A 15,364-nucleotide genomic window follows, 5' to 3' on the forward strand; every position below is an offset into this window, starting at 1 on the left:
GTTTTGCGTGTCATGACAAAACAAAAAAGAAATATCATGACGTGCAAAAATGAGATATTTTTGTTGATTTTTTGACAATTTCGAGTTCGATTTAGATCCATAAAGGGTCAAAATGACTCCTAATACTTTAATCGAACAATTATTATCACAAAAAAGTAATGACACTCAAATCGAGACATTTTTTGACACGCATATGAGACATTTGTGGTTATTTTTTTTGCTAATTTCGAGATTAATTTGGATCCTTAATGACTAGGACTCCCAAAAATTTAACTGAACAATTTTCGACACGCAAATCAAGACATAAGATATTTAAAAGGGGTATTATAGTCTTTTCCTAATTATTTTAACTTAATGAAATACTTTTTAACGGTGTTAGTCACGGTTGGAAAAAAGACTAAATCATGGGTGTACCGATGGAAAGGCAAAAATTGTGTTGTGCATCAATGGGAAAATCAAAACCACGGGTGTACCAATGGGAATTTCCCTTAAAATATAATTATATTGGATGCCACTAGTTGAGAGAAATGAATTAAAAATTATAAAAGTTTTCCAAATAAAGGAGAAAAAAAAAACCTAAAATAAAAAGTAAAGCAGGCATTTAAAAACGAATGGAGTATAAAAAGTGAAATGAGGTCATCAAATACTCAAACATGTCAAAATCTAGACGGAGAGAATAACCTATAAGTTCACTATAGGTTTTTATAAGGGTTCACACAATTGAACAAGGTTTAGGTCCAAAGTTCAGTCTGATCTCTAAGTCTTAAATTATCAAATTCTTAAAGACAGCCTTAGTTAAGATAGTTAACACAGACAAGCATATAATGAGACAATAACCCTTAAACACGAAATAAGAGCAATAGAATTTACAAAAGCACTTCAAGTCTTCAATTGCAAATACCTGGCCTCTTTTCTCCTTTTTATAAATGAAGATTGACAAATTACATTACAATTACATTTTTTTTTTTTTCGTTAGGTGAAGTGAAAAGGATATAACCAAAAGTTCACGGATCAACCACCATAAAAATTGCCGATAATGCCCACCACCTTTCACACTCTGTTGCACGGTGATTTGCATCCAAAAAAAATTACACAAGCAATCGTGAAAACTCCACCCATTTACTCCAGAACAAATTTTCCTTCAAATGATTTATCCAGAGATTTTAACCCAATTCCAGAAATGAGGAGACTACTATGCAGTTATTCCGACTCATCCTCGTCAGGTAAAATAGGAGTAAGTAATGAGTATTTCACGCGAAGTGAGATTTTACCCTTTTCAACAACGAGTTTTGCACCAGAAACAACCCAATAGCCTGGAGTGTCTTGTGGTCCTCTTGTCATTTCTGTGGTGTCAACAAATCTCAGAAGTTTGGGTGCTTGAACTGGAACAGGAGGACCACCAGGATAAACAGCAGAATTGATATTCACATCAGCTGGCTGTGGCAGTGGTTTTGCCACAGTCGTGAAGTGTTGGCTAATTAAGGTTGATATGAGCCCTGACTTGCGGCCCAAACCTGGTGATCCATCCCACTCTGAGTTTTTTACTGGTGTGGCTCCCAGAACTGTGGAGAAACGGAGTCTAAGAAAGAGTACCTTTTTGAACCCATAATCACCAACTTGCAGCTGGGCTCCAGTTACAATTGAAAGATCTTCATCAGACTCAACCGGTGCTGTGCATACATGAGAAAAATTCTTCCATCCAACTTTCTCATAAAATCTCCGGTCATATTGTTCTTGCAAAAAATTTCCGGCAGAATCATTCTTCAATTGAAAAATCTTAGGAAGAGATGACAAATGCTGCAGGTGGATAGCCACACGATTGCTTTTCCTACCTTCAAGATAAAGCCGTAGGCCAGTCACGGGCCTCTTACCTACATCAACCTGCAACCAAATTCAGAAGCAAGACAAATTAAGATACACCTGCTTCCAAGGGAGCAAATTTCATAACACCTTGCTGAAGACTACAATTAAATAGTCCTGTTTTTAAGTGCATGTTTGCCAAGGCAAATCTTTGACCATTAATATCTTTATTAAATATTACTAAACTAAAATTTAATAATTATTTAAAACACTCATTGAGATAAATCATACAAGATCCCACACAATTATGTTTATCTTATTTGTTGGATATAATTTAAAGTTCCCTCAAATTGTGAATAGTTGCAAGATTCGAAACAAGTATGAAGTATATAAGACAGAAACAGAGTCTTATAGAATGCTTATATACGAGTGACAAAAGCTGGGTTTTGAACTTTTGATAATCAATAATCAAATACTAGATTCATTTGAACATAAAATTACATAAAATCAACTTATTATAGTTTTACTAATACACATTTAAAGATAGAAGTGGTCAAACTTGTTTTTAGGAGAATGAATAAGCAATTGATGCAAACAAAAAGGACGGGTGGAGTATAATATTAAATACTTAGTATCCTATCTTCTTAACATGAAATATTTGTTCGGTGCGTATTTGAATTGATGGTGAACCTTCGGTGATCCACAATTTATTTTAAGATCCTGTATCAAACTTGTTTGTTGATAAGTAAATTTTAGCTACCTCACCAGGTTTGTAAATGCAAAATTAAATAACCCTGATGGTTAAACAGCTATAACGCAAAGAATGTCTGCTTTCAAATCGCATAAAGATGAGGACTAAACGGTCAAGAAAAAGTACCGGTGTGGTATTCACATAAAGCTTTGGGCCCATGAAACTGAACTGTAAAGAAGCATAGTTTTGTTGCCGGCGTTGAGGACCCAAGGGAAGTTCACTGAACACAGGTGCCCATGTTCTTGGTAGTTGAAACTCCAGAAATTGATGAAGCTCTTCAAGCGGTGGTTTGTCTGCAAAAATACCAAACAAATTTAAAACAAAAAAAAAAAACTTTAACAACTTCATGAGCGACTGATATGATAAGCCTTGGTCTGCCCATCGGCAAATGGCAACCAACACAAGGTTAGATAGGTTTCTAATGGTATAATTTAACTTGGATTAAGCAAAGCATGATCTTCAACTGACCACATAAATTAACTTAAAAGTCATTTTTTCAGTTCCCGAATAAACAATGTATCTCGTAGAGAGCATACATGAAGAATTTTTTGAATCAAGCCAATAGCAAGACAACCTTTTCTGAGAGCAAGCACTCCTCAATATTTTAATTAGGGAGGGGGGAGTTCAACCAACAGCTGCAATAGAATTATACCTGGACCAACAGACTCCAACACAAATGCCCAAAAATAAGTGCAGGTATCTAGTACATCTTCCTCCCTGAACCACTTTTCCTTTTTCCTTTATGTGTGCTCAATTTACTCTATATATATATTTTTTTTTTTTTTGGAGGGGTGGGGGGGGGGGGGGGGGGGGGGGGGGGGGGGGGGGGGGGGGGGGGGAGGGCGGTGTTGAGAGGATTTATAAGGAAGGAGGGAGCTCAACTCAGTATATTGTCTCCTCAGGCATTAGACACCTTGAGTGATTAACCTAGTTCCTTTCAATTTATTGCATTTAAAATAGACAAATAAGAAAGCAAATAGCCATTTGGTGCACCAACTAGTTAACACCATCAAAGTAAATAAACCAGCTGAATCACTTCCCAGGTAATGGAAAGCAAGGGTTACCCACCTTGATCTGCTTAGACTAGGGCAGTGTTTCCCCTTGACTTAGCCTTGACAGGGCAATGATTGGGTTGGAAAATCATTATCATATTACTTCACATAAATCTATTTCGAACAAGTCAACCAACAGCATTAAAGTGATAAGATAAAATGCTACATGAACTTACAGCGTAAGTAAAGATTTATTGCATGGCTTAAGAACCCGCTTCCAGGGACACCATTCAATAGAGATGTGATAGGGATAAAGGACATGGAAATCACATCTGGCTCAGATTGTACAGTTTGTAACCACTCATGATGAGGAACATTCCTATTATCATTTCCTCCTCTCCTCTTGCAGATGTTAGTAATATCCTGGAACAAATGAAAAAGGTTGAAGAAAAGATAAATAGTGGATATTTTAAGATGTTCCAATATCAAAAAAAAAAAAATGTTCTAATATCAAAGAAACTTAGACCATAATACCAAGGCACATTGCACTACACAAATACCTCCTTGTGTGAATATGAACAAGAAGGACTCATATCAGCAAATCTCAGACGTTGTTCCCGAACATCAAACTGCGGAGATAAGACTAATCAGTTAGATAACTTTTTTCCAGCCAAATTATCACTTGGCTCAAATAATGGAAGAAACACATCAAAATGCAACCAAACAATAAAACATTTTAAGATAGAGAAGAAAACCTTTCCATCCTGAAAAATATGACCAGAGTTCATGTCGTACTGCCCATTTGCATCTAAAAACCTTTTGTCGGCTATCTCCTTTAACTTTTTCTGCACTTCAGCAGGTTGAAGGTGTGATGAGTGCTGTTGCTTTACGCATACAACATCCTTTCCTCCCATCTTTACCCCAACAATAATGTGTGTCCCAAATATTTCAATGAACCTGAAGTAGTTCAGAAGCACAAGTCAAAGGCTGATATCATGGAGTAGCAGAACACATCTTGAATAATATCAGACTTATACCAAGGAATGATTTTTTAAAAATCTTGCATAATTTGAAATCATATAAGCCCTTCAACCCAAAAATAGATGTTACCAATTAAAAGGTGGCCTTCATAAGATAAGGCCTTGATGAAAGCATGCCATGGGGGAAAAAACAGCTTAATGTAGCCACTGTATTTAAACTAACATCTTTAAACAAGATATTGTCAAGTAGAAAAAGGAATAACAACTTTAGAGAGAGATCTGTTTGGGACACTGTTTCAAACCTTTTGGCTTTCTAATGAATCGGAAATGAAGGGTTGAACGTATCTCTTCGATTCATATAAGTTGAGGTAAGGTAACCTCAAAATAATTCAAATTGAAGCAATAGATATCCAACATGGGCCAATGTGACCATTGAATAAAAACCTCCAATACCCTTTTCAGATATCAAATCATGGAATAAAAATCACTTTCAAGATGCCTTGGTAGTGACATGGTTTACACAAGACTCAAATATCTTAATAAGTGGAGGGCAGAATTAACTTCGATATTAAGTTTCATCATTTAAAAGAAAAGATAAGCAAGCAAATGTTGTTTTTGATTTAATTAAACCTACATAGCTTACTAAAAACCTTTTATCAGAAAGCATAGCAAATGCCTTTCTTGAGACTAGTCACTAAATATAGTAAAAAAGTGTTCTTGATCAAACAATTAACTCAAAGCATCATCCTCCCATCAATCCAAAATCATGAGCATACAATCGTTACACCAAATAAGCTTGCTTTAGTATGACTAATAATGACTAAACCATGCTCAAAAAGGACAGTGCACTTGCAAACGGTGGCAAAACAGACTTTTGTCCTGTTTTTGTATTCACCTTTGATAAAGAAAATAAGGGGTTTTCTACAACATACCCTTGGGGTTTATCATAAAGCATCGTTGTACCCTAGATTTATTAGAAGCCTCTAAGGAACCCTTATGAATTTAAAAGTATAATTTTAACCCCGCTGGGATATCACTCTGTTGATTAATTTCATTTGTAAATGTCTTGCAATTTTCCATATCTGGGAACAAAACAATAAAACTAGAAAGGTTTCTTGTGTAGGTTGGGAAAATGAGTTTAGATAAGAAGTGAGAACTGAGTTTCTACCACTTTAAACATGGACTCTAGCATAATTAAGTGAAATTTATTTCATAAAATGAGACCCACTAACAAAATTTATTACTAGAGAGAGACACTTTCACACACACAAGGATAATAGACTTTTAGAAAAATATACAAGGGTACACCTTAGAAGAACCCATATATCAAACTATCAAAGGGTTGATATTTTATATAGGTACATCCCCACTATTATAATCATACAACTTCACATTAAGGCTAAATAATACTTCGTATAATTCGAAACCTAATTTGCATGTATAGGCCATATGGTTATTGGTAATAAATGATAATCACGAAAAAAAGAAAATTTATATTGAATTTTGCAAAGAAAGTACCATTGCTATTTGCTAATGTCCATGATCATGCAATTTGTCCCAAAATGAGTTTATCTTACAAAAAAACTGTAACCCTCAATATCACCCCTGTAGATAGTAATGAATTTTTATGAAGAAAACCTAAATGCATCATGGCCATTGTTATACATATCCACCGAACAAATCTCAAGTTCAATATCAAGCTAAAAATAAATTTCAATTGAAGTATTATTAGGTGAAAAGGATGCACCTATCAAACTAGAGATAATAGCATAATAAATGAACATGACTTTACCTTGCCAGTGCAGCAGGCTCCCATGACGAGGGGACAGCTTGTTTAACATGGTCACGCAATACTAGCTGACTTTTCTCTAAAGCAACAGTATACAGGGTAATGAAAACCCCATCAAAAGCCAATGTTTTTGTGTAGGCTGCATCCTTTTGCCAGCATCCCGAAAAGTCAAACATAGAATTGAAGAGGCCAGAGGGTATTTTACCTGTTAATGATATCTCTTGGTTGAACTGTTCAGACATCTGCCAAGATAACCCGAAAATATGAAAAATCTAAACAAGGCCATAATATACATAGCAAGTCATACTTTTTTTTCTAGCACACAAAAAGGAGGGGAGGGGAGGGGAGGAGAAACAAATCATCCATAAAGATATGATAACTGGTCAGCATACATATCAACAGCGACAACAGGCAATGATGCTACAAGTTGGCAACCAAAAATGATTAAATATTTAGACAGAAAAACAATTGACATTTGATGGCCTTTCAACCTCTAAACACAAGTCCCTATGTTTAGGATCAAAAAATGTATCAACTGACTTTTTTTTCCTCTTTTATGCTATAAGGTCTCCAATCTCATTCTTCTCAACCAGTTTCTTTAGCACTGTTTGAGCCTAAATACCATAGAAACCATATTGGGAAGCACTTATTTCTGAAATAACAGGGATATGTTCAGAGTTTCTGAATTGAAAAGGAGAGTTTGAAGATGATAAGCATGCTTCTTCAATATATCTAATACAAATAATACTCCCAACATGCAAACAGAAGGGAAATTCAATTTGAAGTACTCCATTGCACACCTACCTTATTTTGAAGTAATTACTTCAATGTGAATCACACGAGCTGTTAGAATAGAAGCCTTGAGTAAAATGTGTGATCAATAAATGTCTTAACATTGTAGCTTGTGTGGGTTCTTTAGAATTTTCTGTCACAATTGAAGGGGTCATTTGGTTAATTAAATTGGAATGGATTGGTATGGAGTCACATACTAATGGAGAAAGGATTCTACATTCCTTATTAATCTGAAGTTGTTTGGTGTATAAGTTCAGTTTCAAAATCTCATTAAATAAATGCACTTTGAATCTTAGGGGTTGAGGTGAGTATGAGATTCCAGGAGGATGGGGTAGAATTAAAACCCTCTTGGTAGAAGTTTCATAGCTAAAATGATTAACCAAACAATAAAATGAATAAAATGGACATAACTCCATTCAAAAAAGTCCAACCAAACAACCCCTAATATTTCCTCCATTCTTATTTAGTTGACCCATTTTGACACTTGACACTATTCCTAAACTAATAAACTCTAATTTGACTAAATTTGTGATTTATAGTTATGATAAAATAAAGCTAGGTGGGACTTTGTTAAAACGGTCTCGATTATATATTCATATTATCAACTTATTATAATAATATTTACTAGTTGATAATTAGAGATATTTATAAATGATGGTTGAGCATTGGCAAACTTGATAAAAGAATTGAGTTAACTAAAAAAGAATCGTGTAAGTATGTTATTAGGTTTGAACATTATGTATTATTTTTCAATTAAATGTTTATTTGAAGCTCCATCATAGTTATACATCCTTGTTTGATAGATAAACATATTTATTATAGCCTCTGTTTCATGTTTGTTTGACAATGCTAATTAAAATGAAATAACTAAATACAATACTAAGAATTACAATGAGTTGTTGCAAAAAACAAATATCATTCTTTTATGAGAAACAAAGCGAACATGAAACTCATGTATCTCAAAAACAGTGTTTGAAGAAAAGGCGTTGTGGCACAAGGGGTCATGCGCATTTTGTGGTCTAGGTGAGGGGATTTTGATGAGGCGCAACTAAGGCTCATGGAGGCGCACGGCTAATGCCAATGTATAAAAAAACACAAGGTGCACTCAACTGATAAGGGTTATGCAGCGCCTAGGTGCGCCTCTTTGAAGTGAGGCGCACTATATAAACAGTAAAGAAAATTTGGCAGAAAGCTTTCAGGTGCGCCTCATGTGCTCCACAGGGCGCTTTTGGTGCACCTCGCCTTAACGAAAACGCCTCGGCCAAGCCGAAAAAAAGCACTTACCCCCTATAGCCTTGCGCCACAGGCGTGCCTTTAAAACACGGGCTAAGGCACATGGGCGATTTGGAGGCCACTAAGGCGCACCAAGGCACAACTAAAGGCTCACAATAGTTTTATTATCTTGCTCATTATATGCGTCTCACTGCAACATACCACACCGAGTCACGCCTTAGGCACAGGGAACTTTGAAAAGCCTTGGTGTACTTAAAGCTTTTTTATAACCGGCTCAAAGTGAAAGCAAAATAGCTGTCCAAGATTTCAGCAGCATACATGGACACTATATCTTTTTTGGCGAGAAGGGGGCAAGGGTTGTACAACAAAAATAAAGATAATATAAGTCTCATTTTTCACAAGAATTTAGGGTTGTGCAAAGCTAGCTTCGTTTAATCTTTGTTTCCAAGGTGCACTTATTTCAACCATAAATGTACATTTATATCTGGTAAACTCCTTCACAAGTTAATCATAATATTTGATTCAGTTCAATTAAGGTATATATACTACAAACCAAGGTCATGAAAATATCAAAGTAAAGAAGTTGTCGTAAGCAAATTCCAATAGCATCATCAAGTAGCAGTAGAAACCAGTTTAGTCCCGTGTGTTTCACGAGTTAATAGATATTATATGTTTAAAATAGTTGTCAATATTCTTTATTCAAAAAAGTAATCATAATCTCATTAATTAATTTTGAAAGAATTACTATATTTTTTCTCTTAGAACTTAGGAGGAAAAAAATATAAGAAAAAAAATGATGTCAAAAATAGTTTTGGCGGGAGAAATTTTCATATGAAGTTGACATGTGTCCTTTATGATGTACAACATATTTTGTTTTAGCAATAGAATAGAATGGATTAGGAAGATTATGGTCTGCTAGAGATACATAAGTTTGATGTATCCAACACCAATCAAGGAAATCATTCTACATCAGTACATCCCCTTTCAATTTCCAGCTTTTTTCCGCTGTTTTTTGCATTAAAGAAGATGGAGGTGGTGTCAAAGAAGAGATATGAGTTGAATGAATTAAGAAAACACTCAGATAATTAGACGCATATTTCTACAGAATTTTTTTTTAAAATAAAATAAAATAAATAAAAATTAAGTGTCATCAACTCAATGCCTGCAAAATATAAAAGATCTTACATGAACATCAATTCGAGCAATCATTAGTGCTACTACAGTAGTCGGTGTTTTTGTAAAAATATCCTACGCTTAGAAATTGACAACATGAACCCCATCATGTAAGGCAACTCGACTAGCTGCAAGGAAGCGCTATCGAGGAATTTCTTATTTTAGTAGGAGCTGCCCATAGGTGAGAGAGGGGAGGAGGGTACAATGAACATAGTCCTTTTAGGAAGTGGCTGACTGGCTAGACAATAGACGTATTCGCTATAGCTTAAGCAATACGGCAGCCACCTTTCATGCAGATCATCATGTGGTTACCGGCTGATAGGAAAAACAAAGCAAAAAATTTAAATGAGCACAAAATGTAATATATGAAATGTTCTGCTGGGGAAAGACGGAGCCGGCAGCTAATACTCAACTCTCATCTTTATGTCTTTAAATGAGGGGATTTTTTGGTGAACAAGCTTCTCCCTGGATTCTTTTAACATCGAGTAAATCATAATCTTAGCAGTCGATCTAATATTTAGTTAACTCTTAGATCTCAAGTTTGGCTGCTAACTGATTATTTTCCTTCGCTATAATTAATGGGTAATATTTGGTCATACTACGTCCATGAATCTCATCCAAAAGAATAAAAAATATATATATTTGGCCATACTACAATGACAGTCAAGTATTGTAGGACAAACTTCATGGTAAAACATGTGGTAGCAATTCTATAAACAAACACACTCTCTTAAAATACCACAGACATGAAAAGTATAATCCTCATTACTTTGTTAATTAGATTCATGCATAATGGGAACTAGCCCATCTTATTCTCATGAGTAATGTTCCTGTAATTGAGATATTTATATAAAAACACCGATTCTAGTGTAGTAGCTCTAATGAATATGTTTTTTAATAGAAATTGGTAATAACATATCGTAAGCACAACTGTCATGATTATAATCATAAGTACATTGTACTACAGATTTCTGCTTTGGTGCAAAACTAAAGCATGTGTTCGTTCTTAAACTCCTATACTAGCCTGACAGCAGTCGAAATAAAGGAAATAATGAGATTTCAAGGACAAGGAAAAAGCTCCACTAAGTTACTAATTCTTGTTCACTTTCATAATTTCACCAGATTCCTCCATCATTACCCATATTTAAACTTCGCGACAAGGTAGCGCAACTGCACAGATAACAAACTTCAAACCAATCCTAAGAATCCATACACTAGAAAGTCATAAATGATGAAAATTAATAAGGTTTACATATTAATTTAATTCCAGTAGAAATTAAATATACTTGGCCGACGTTTTCACTTCCAGTGTTCTATTGAAATATACCTACTGAGAAAGTGTCACTACTTCTTATACAACCAAATAATGGCAAGCGAGCAACAAAACAAGCTCAATCACTTTGAGGCGGGCAAATCAAAGAAAAACAATAAAATTAGCAGCAGTACCTGTTGAAAAGATAGAACATCAGACCTGAACCTCGTTCGTTCGCCTTTATCACATTTTATAGAATTAGGTACATTAGGTACACTAATTCCACCGGGCAAAGCAATTTCTTGACAATGATCTTCATCAATTACAATCAAATGAGAATCCAATGTTTCTCCTTTACAAAATTTAAGCCGAAGATCGGCCGAAATATCATATCCACGACCAATCGATCCAATCGCCACTTCAGCTGCTTTCGCAGCCGATAATTTCAATGCCATTTACACCAACATCACTCAAAAAATACTCCAATTTTATGCAAAAAAATAAAATAATTTAACAACTTCTTGAAGTTCAACCTTGAACCTTTCAAATGAATTTCAATACTCAAACCCTATGTAATATAGCCGAAAGTTGAGGATTGAAGCGGTAATACTGCGAAAATCTAAGCTCGAATATGAATTGGGAAAACGATAGAGGAGTAAAATTAGGGATTTGTAGGAGAATAGAGTCAATAAAGCTCGAATCCTGAGAATGGCGAAAAAGGAGAGAGAAAGATAAGAAACCCTAAATTAGCAATTAGGAAGAAATTAAGCAGGAAGAAAAAAGGGGATGAGAAAGGAAGAGGCTCCTAACTGCTGCATAGTAGCGTAATTGATGTGTTTCACCAAAGATTAAGAAGAGTTGGTGTTGTTTTCTTTACTTGGGTTTTGTTATTGATTTTTTGGGGGGAAAGAGTGAGAAAAGGGGAATAGATTGGTCAAATCTTGGAATGGTCAAATCTAGGATCAAGGATGAAAATATTGAAAAAGCATGAATATTGCGTGTTGGCAATTTCTACATACTCCTAAAGTACCATGCACACGGACACACGGTATTCCAGGTTTTATAAAACTCATGTTATTTTTTATGTTAACTCTTTGTTACTTCAAATTATATACTCCGTATATGTTATTTTTAAATACATGTATGTTATTTCGCCATTTTTCTCATTCATGTTCCTCCCTCATTCACTATCTCTTCCTCTCGGTTACACCAACTCAAAATCATACACTTTCTCTCTCCTTTCTTCTTCCAATTTTCTGGGTTTTCTAGGAATCAACCTCACTCTCACTCTCTTCCTCTCACTACTCCAACTCTAAATCTAACACCCTTTCCCTCTCCCCTTTTTCTTCTTCTAGTTTTCTGTGTTTCTTAGAAATTAATTGATTTGAAGGTAATTTAAGGGTGTAAATGTGTTTATATCCATAAATTTAGTATCTTCTAAAATATTTGATTCTCTTCAAGATGACTTAAAACTCAACACTACTAATATTATTTTGATGTGAATTTATTATTATTTCAATTTATAAATATATATATATATGTTATTTTTAAATAAGTACATGTTATTTAAATGTATATTAAAAATAGCATGAGTTGGGTTGAAGTAATAAATAAGTAAATAACATATTGTTGTAACATATATATATATATATATGTATATATATATATGTATATATATATATGTATATATATATATATGTATATATATATAATATGTATATATATATATATATATATATATATGTATATGTTATTTTTAAATAAGTACATGTTATTTAAATGTATATTAAAAATAGCATGAGTTGGGTTGAAGTAATAAATAAGTAAATAACATATTGCTGTAACAAAATAACACAAAATTTAAACAAAATAACATAAAGTGTACGCAAAATAATTCAAATATATTGTGTAAGGAGTACCATGATCCATAGTACTCAAGGAGTATATAATACTAATTGTTACGTGTTTTGATTCATTTCTTTCTAGGGGTACCTGGGAACGATAAATGTCGCCCTCGAATCTCTAGATAACGTCCGTATATATAATTTGAAATTTCGGTCTTACCCTTGTTATAAAAAAAATTTAAATTTACCTCAACTTATCACTTTTACCATGCACAATAATAATAATAATAATAATAATAATAATAATAATAATAATAATAATAAAACACTAGTATTTTATGAAAGGACAGAATACAATGCCGATTGTATAACGATTGCTGGAAGTCTTGGCGCTAAAAAAAATTAAAAAATAAATAAAATAATAATAATAATAATAATAATAATAATAATAATAATAATAATAATAATAATAATAATAATAATAATAATAATAGCAACAAAACTAACAAAATAAGAACAAATGTAATGTTCTTTTAAAAAGAAACAGAACAACTATAATAATAATAATAATAATAATAATAATAATAATAATAATAATAATAATAATAATAATAATAATAATTGTTATTATAATAATAATAATAATAAAAATAATATAAATAATAATAATAATAAAAACAACTATAATAATAATAATAATAATAATAAGTAACAATAACAATTATTATGTATAATAATAATAACAACACATCAATAATAACAAAAATAAAAACAACAACAACAATAATAACTGCTTTGGGTGTTTTTGTGTCCCTTGGGAGAGTTACAACTCGGAAGACTTGGTGCAATGAAGCTGCATGTACTTGCAAAAGAACGGAGCTCCGGATGTTCGGAGGTCCGCCTCCGAATATTAAGTTAGTACGGATTTGGAGTAAAACGTGCAGAAAGTAAATATCTTCTCGGATTCCGAGATCATGTGTTCTTTGTTTTAGAGAGCAATAAATGATGTAATGATTAAGATGTGTCCCAATAAATGGGGAATCTCCCTATTTATAGGGTCCTAGAAAGGTATGCCTTCCCCTAGGGTTTGGTGACATAGGGATTTGGGCTCTGCCGTTTTGCTACTGCCTCGGGAATTGGGCCTTGAAGGGCGCCAATTCCTAAGGGGATATCTACTTAACACGTGTCGTCCCCTGAGAGGTCCATTTGGAGGCCTTCTCAGTTGACACGTGGAAAACTCTCATTATGTCAAGTGGCGGGATGGAAATACCCAAATCATTTGCCCCTCACGAGGGTCACGTGGGAGCCACGTGGCACTTGTGACAAGTGTCCTTCAGTCATTGGTTCGACATTTTACCGTTTACCATGGGTAGAATCTAGGGTTTTTACCCTAGACTTTTCACCCTTTCTATTAAATACGGGTTGACCCCTTCATTATGTTCAGAGAGAATCTTTCGAATCTTTGACTTTGAGAACTTTGTCTCCTTCTGTGAAAGCATGCGACGCTCGGCCACTAGTCCGCCTGTAAGCAGACGACCAGATGTTTGAATCGACTCATCGTACCTTCACTTAGTAAGGTAACCATCTGCTCTTCTTTTTTTTAATCTTTATTTCTTTTCTTTTTTCGAAAATGGTTTTCCAAACGTACCCGGCACGGCATAGGTTAGCGATTAGCCGGTCACCGGGGACGGCTGAATCTAGAACTAGGAGTGTCGAATGCTCATTCGAGGACTTGATAGGTTGTCGTACACCTGTCAAAAATAAATTCCTAACAAAACCAACTAACAATGTAGTATGGTAAGTAGGGTCGAATCCACAAAGAGATGGCTATTTAATTTAGCTTTCAAGGTATGGAGAAACTAAACTATGTCACGAAATTGAGATGAGAAAGTAGTCTAAATTAAAAGAGGGATAAAATAATTAATAAAAAGACCTAGGGTTATGGTTCACCATGCTTATAATTCTAAATCTATCAAACATCAATAACAATTCAATCAATCAATTATCTAGAGCAATTGCTAAGCCTACGGTCGGGTCTTAACGCTCTCAATTCAACATATATAGTTCGGTCGCTAACATAATTTAGAATTGCTAATTGTAGGTAAGACTCTAAAAGTAAGATCTTTCGATTCAAACTCTTATTAACAACAATTAATCAAACAATTGATCATGTTGCAAGATTAACAATAAAACGCTATCAGTTAGAGAAATCAATAATTAAAATATCAAAAACATCAATCAAGATTCATTTCATTGTATAAACATAGATTCCCAAACCCTAGAAATAAACTACTCAAACATTGAATAAATAATCAAAACTAAATCTAATAAAGAAAGCATAATTAAAAGAGAGAATAAAATACCTTAATGAATAAAAATAGTAAACTCAAGAACAATCCATTGAAAATCCATGGAGTTGCCCATGAGAAAACTAGGGCTAAGAAAATAAACGTAAAAACGGCCTAAGGGAAAAATAATAATCCCTAGAAGTATTTATAAACTTCCTAAATTCTAATCTCAAAATAAATAAAGAAAAGAAATAAGAAAATAAAGATTACATAAGTTGAATTATTATTAGATGATAGTGTAGGAGTTTATAGGTACTACGCAGCGGAAAAATATGAATCATATTCATACAATACCTAATCCCAAGATCTAATGCATAACACATAAAGAACATATAATCGTACCTTTGAAGCGTGATTCCACGTGCGATCGAGCAAGAACAATGTGTAGACATGTACTTTTGGCCTCCTGC

The 15,364-nt window shown here is 33.9% G+C and overlaps 1 protein-coding gene across 2 annotated transcripts; it reads right to left on the reverse strand.

Moving 5' to 3' along the window:
• Window positions 1–822: 822 nt before the first annotated feature.
• Window positions 823–11,849, reverse strand: LOC110686845 (MACPF domain-containing protein At4g24290-like). Of its 2 annotated transcripts, XM_021863444.1 has the most exons (8): window positions 10,957–11,849; window positions 6,518–6,554; window positions 6,316–6,391; window positions 4,299–4,500; window positions 4,104–4,172; window positions 3,780–3,966; window positions 2,678–2,844; window positions 823–1,881 (listed from the first exon to the last, which is right to left on the reverse strand). In XM_021863444.1, the coding sequence occupies exons 1-8, from the start codon at window positions 11,215–11,217 to the stop codon at window positions 1,201–1,203; spliced, it is 1,680 nt and encodes a 559-aa protein (XP_021719136.1). In that variant the 5' UTR covers window positions 11,218–11,849; the 3' UTR covers window positions 823–1,200. The 2 variants fall into 2 exon arrangements, with proteins under 2 accessions (XP_021719136.1, XP_021719135.1); XM_021863443.1 differs by having other exon boundaries at window positions 6,316–6,554; window positions 10,957–11,848.
• Window positions 11,850–15,364: the final 3,515 nt, after the last annotated feature.

The sequence above is a fragment of the Chenopodium quinoa genome, unplaced genomic scaffold (assembly GCF_001683475.1).
Source record: "Chenopodium quinoa cultivar QQ74 unplaced genomic scaffold, ASM168347v1, whole genome shotgun sequence".
NCBI lineage: Eukaryota > Viridiplantae > Streptophyta > Magnoliopsida > Caryophyllales > Amaranthaceae > Chenopodium > Chenopodium quinoa.

Coding starts and splice junctions, on each gene's coding strand:
- LOC110686845 (XM_021863443.1), bottom strand. CDS start 11,217: ATGGCATTGAAATTATCGGCTGCGAAAGCAGCTGAAGTGGCGATTGGA. Junction 6,555..10,956: donor ATGTTCTATCTTTTCAACAG/GTACTGCTGCTA, acceptor TTATCTTGGCAG/ATGTCTGAACAGTTCAACCA. Junction 3,967..4,103: donor GTTCATATTCACACAAGGAG/GTATTTGTGTAG, acceptor CATTTGTTCCAG/GATATTACTAACATCTGCAA.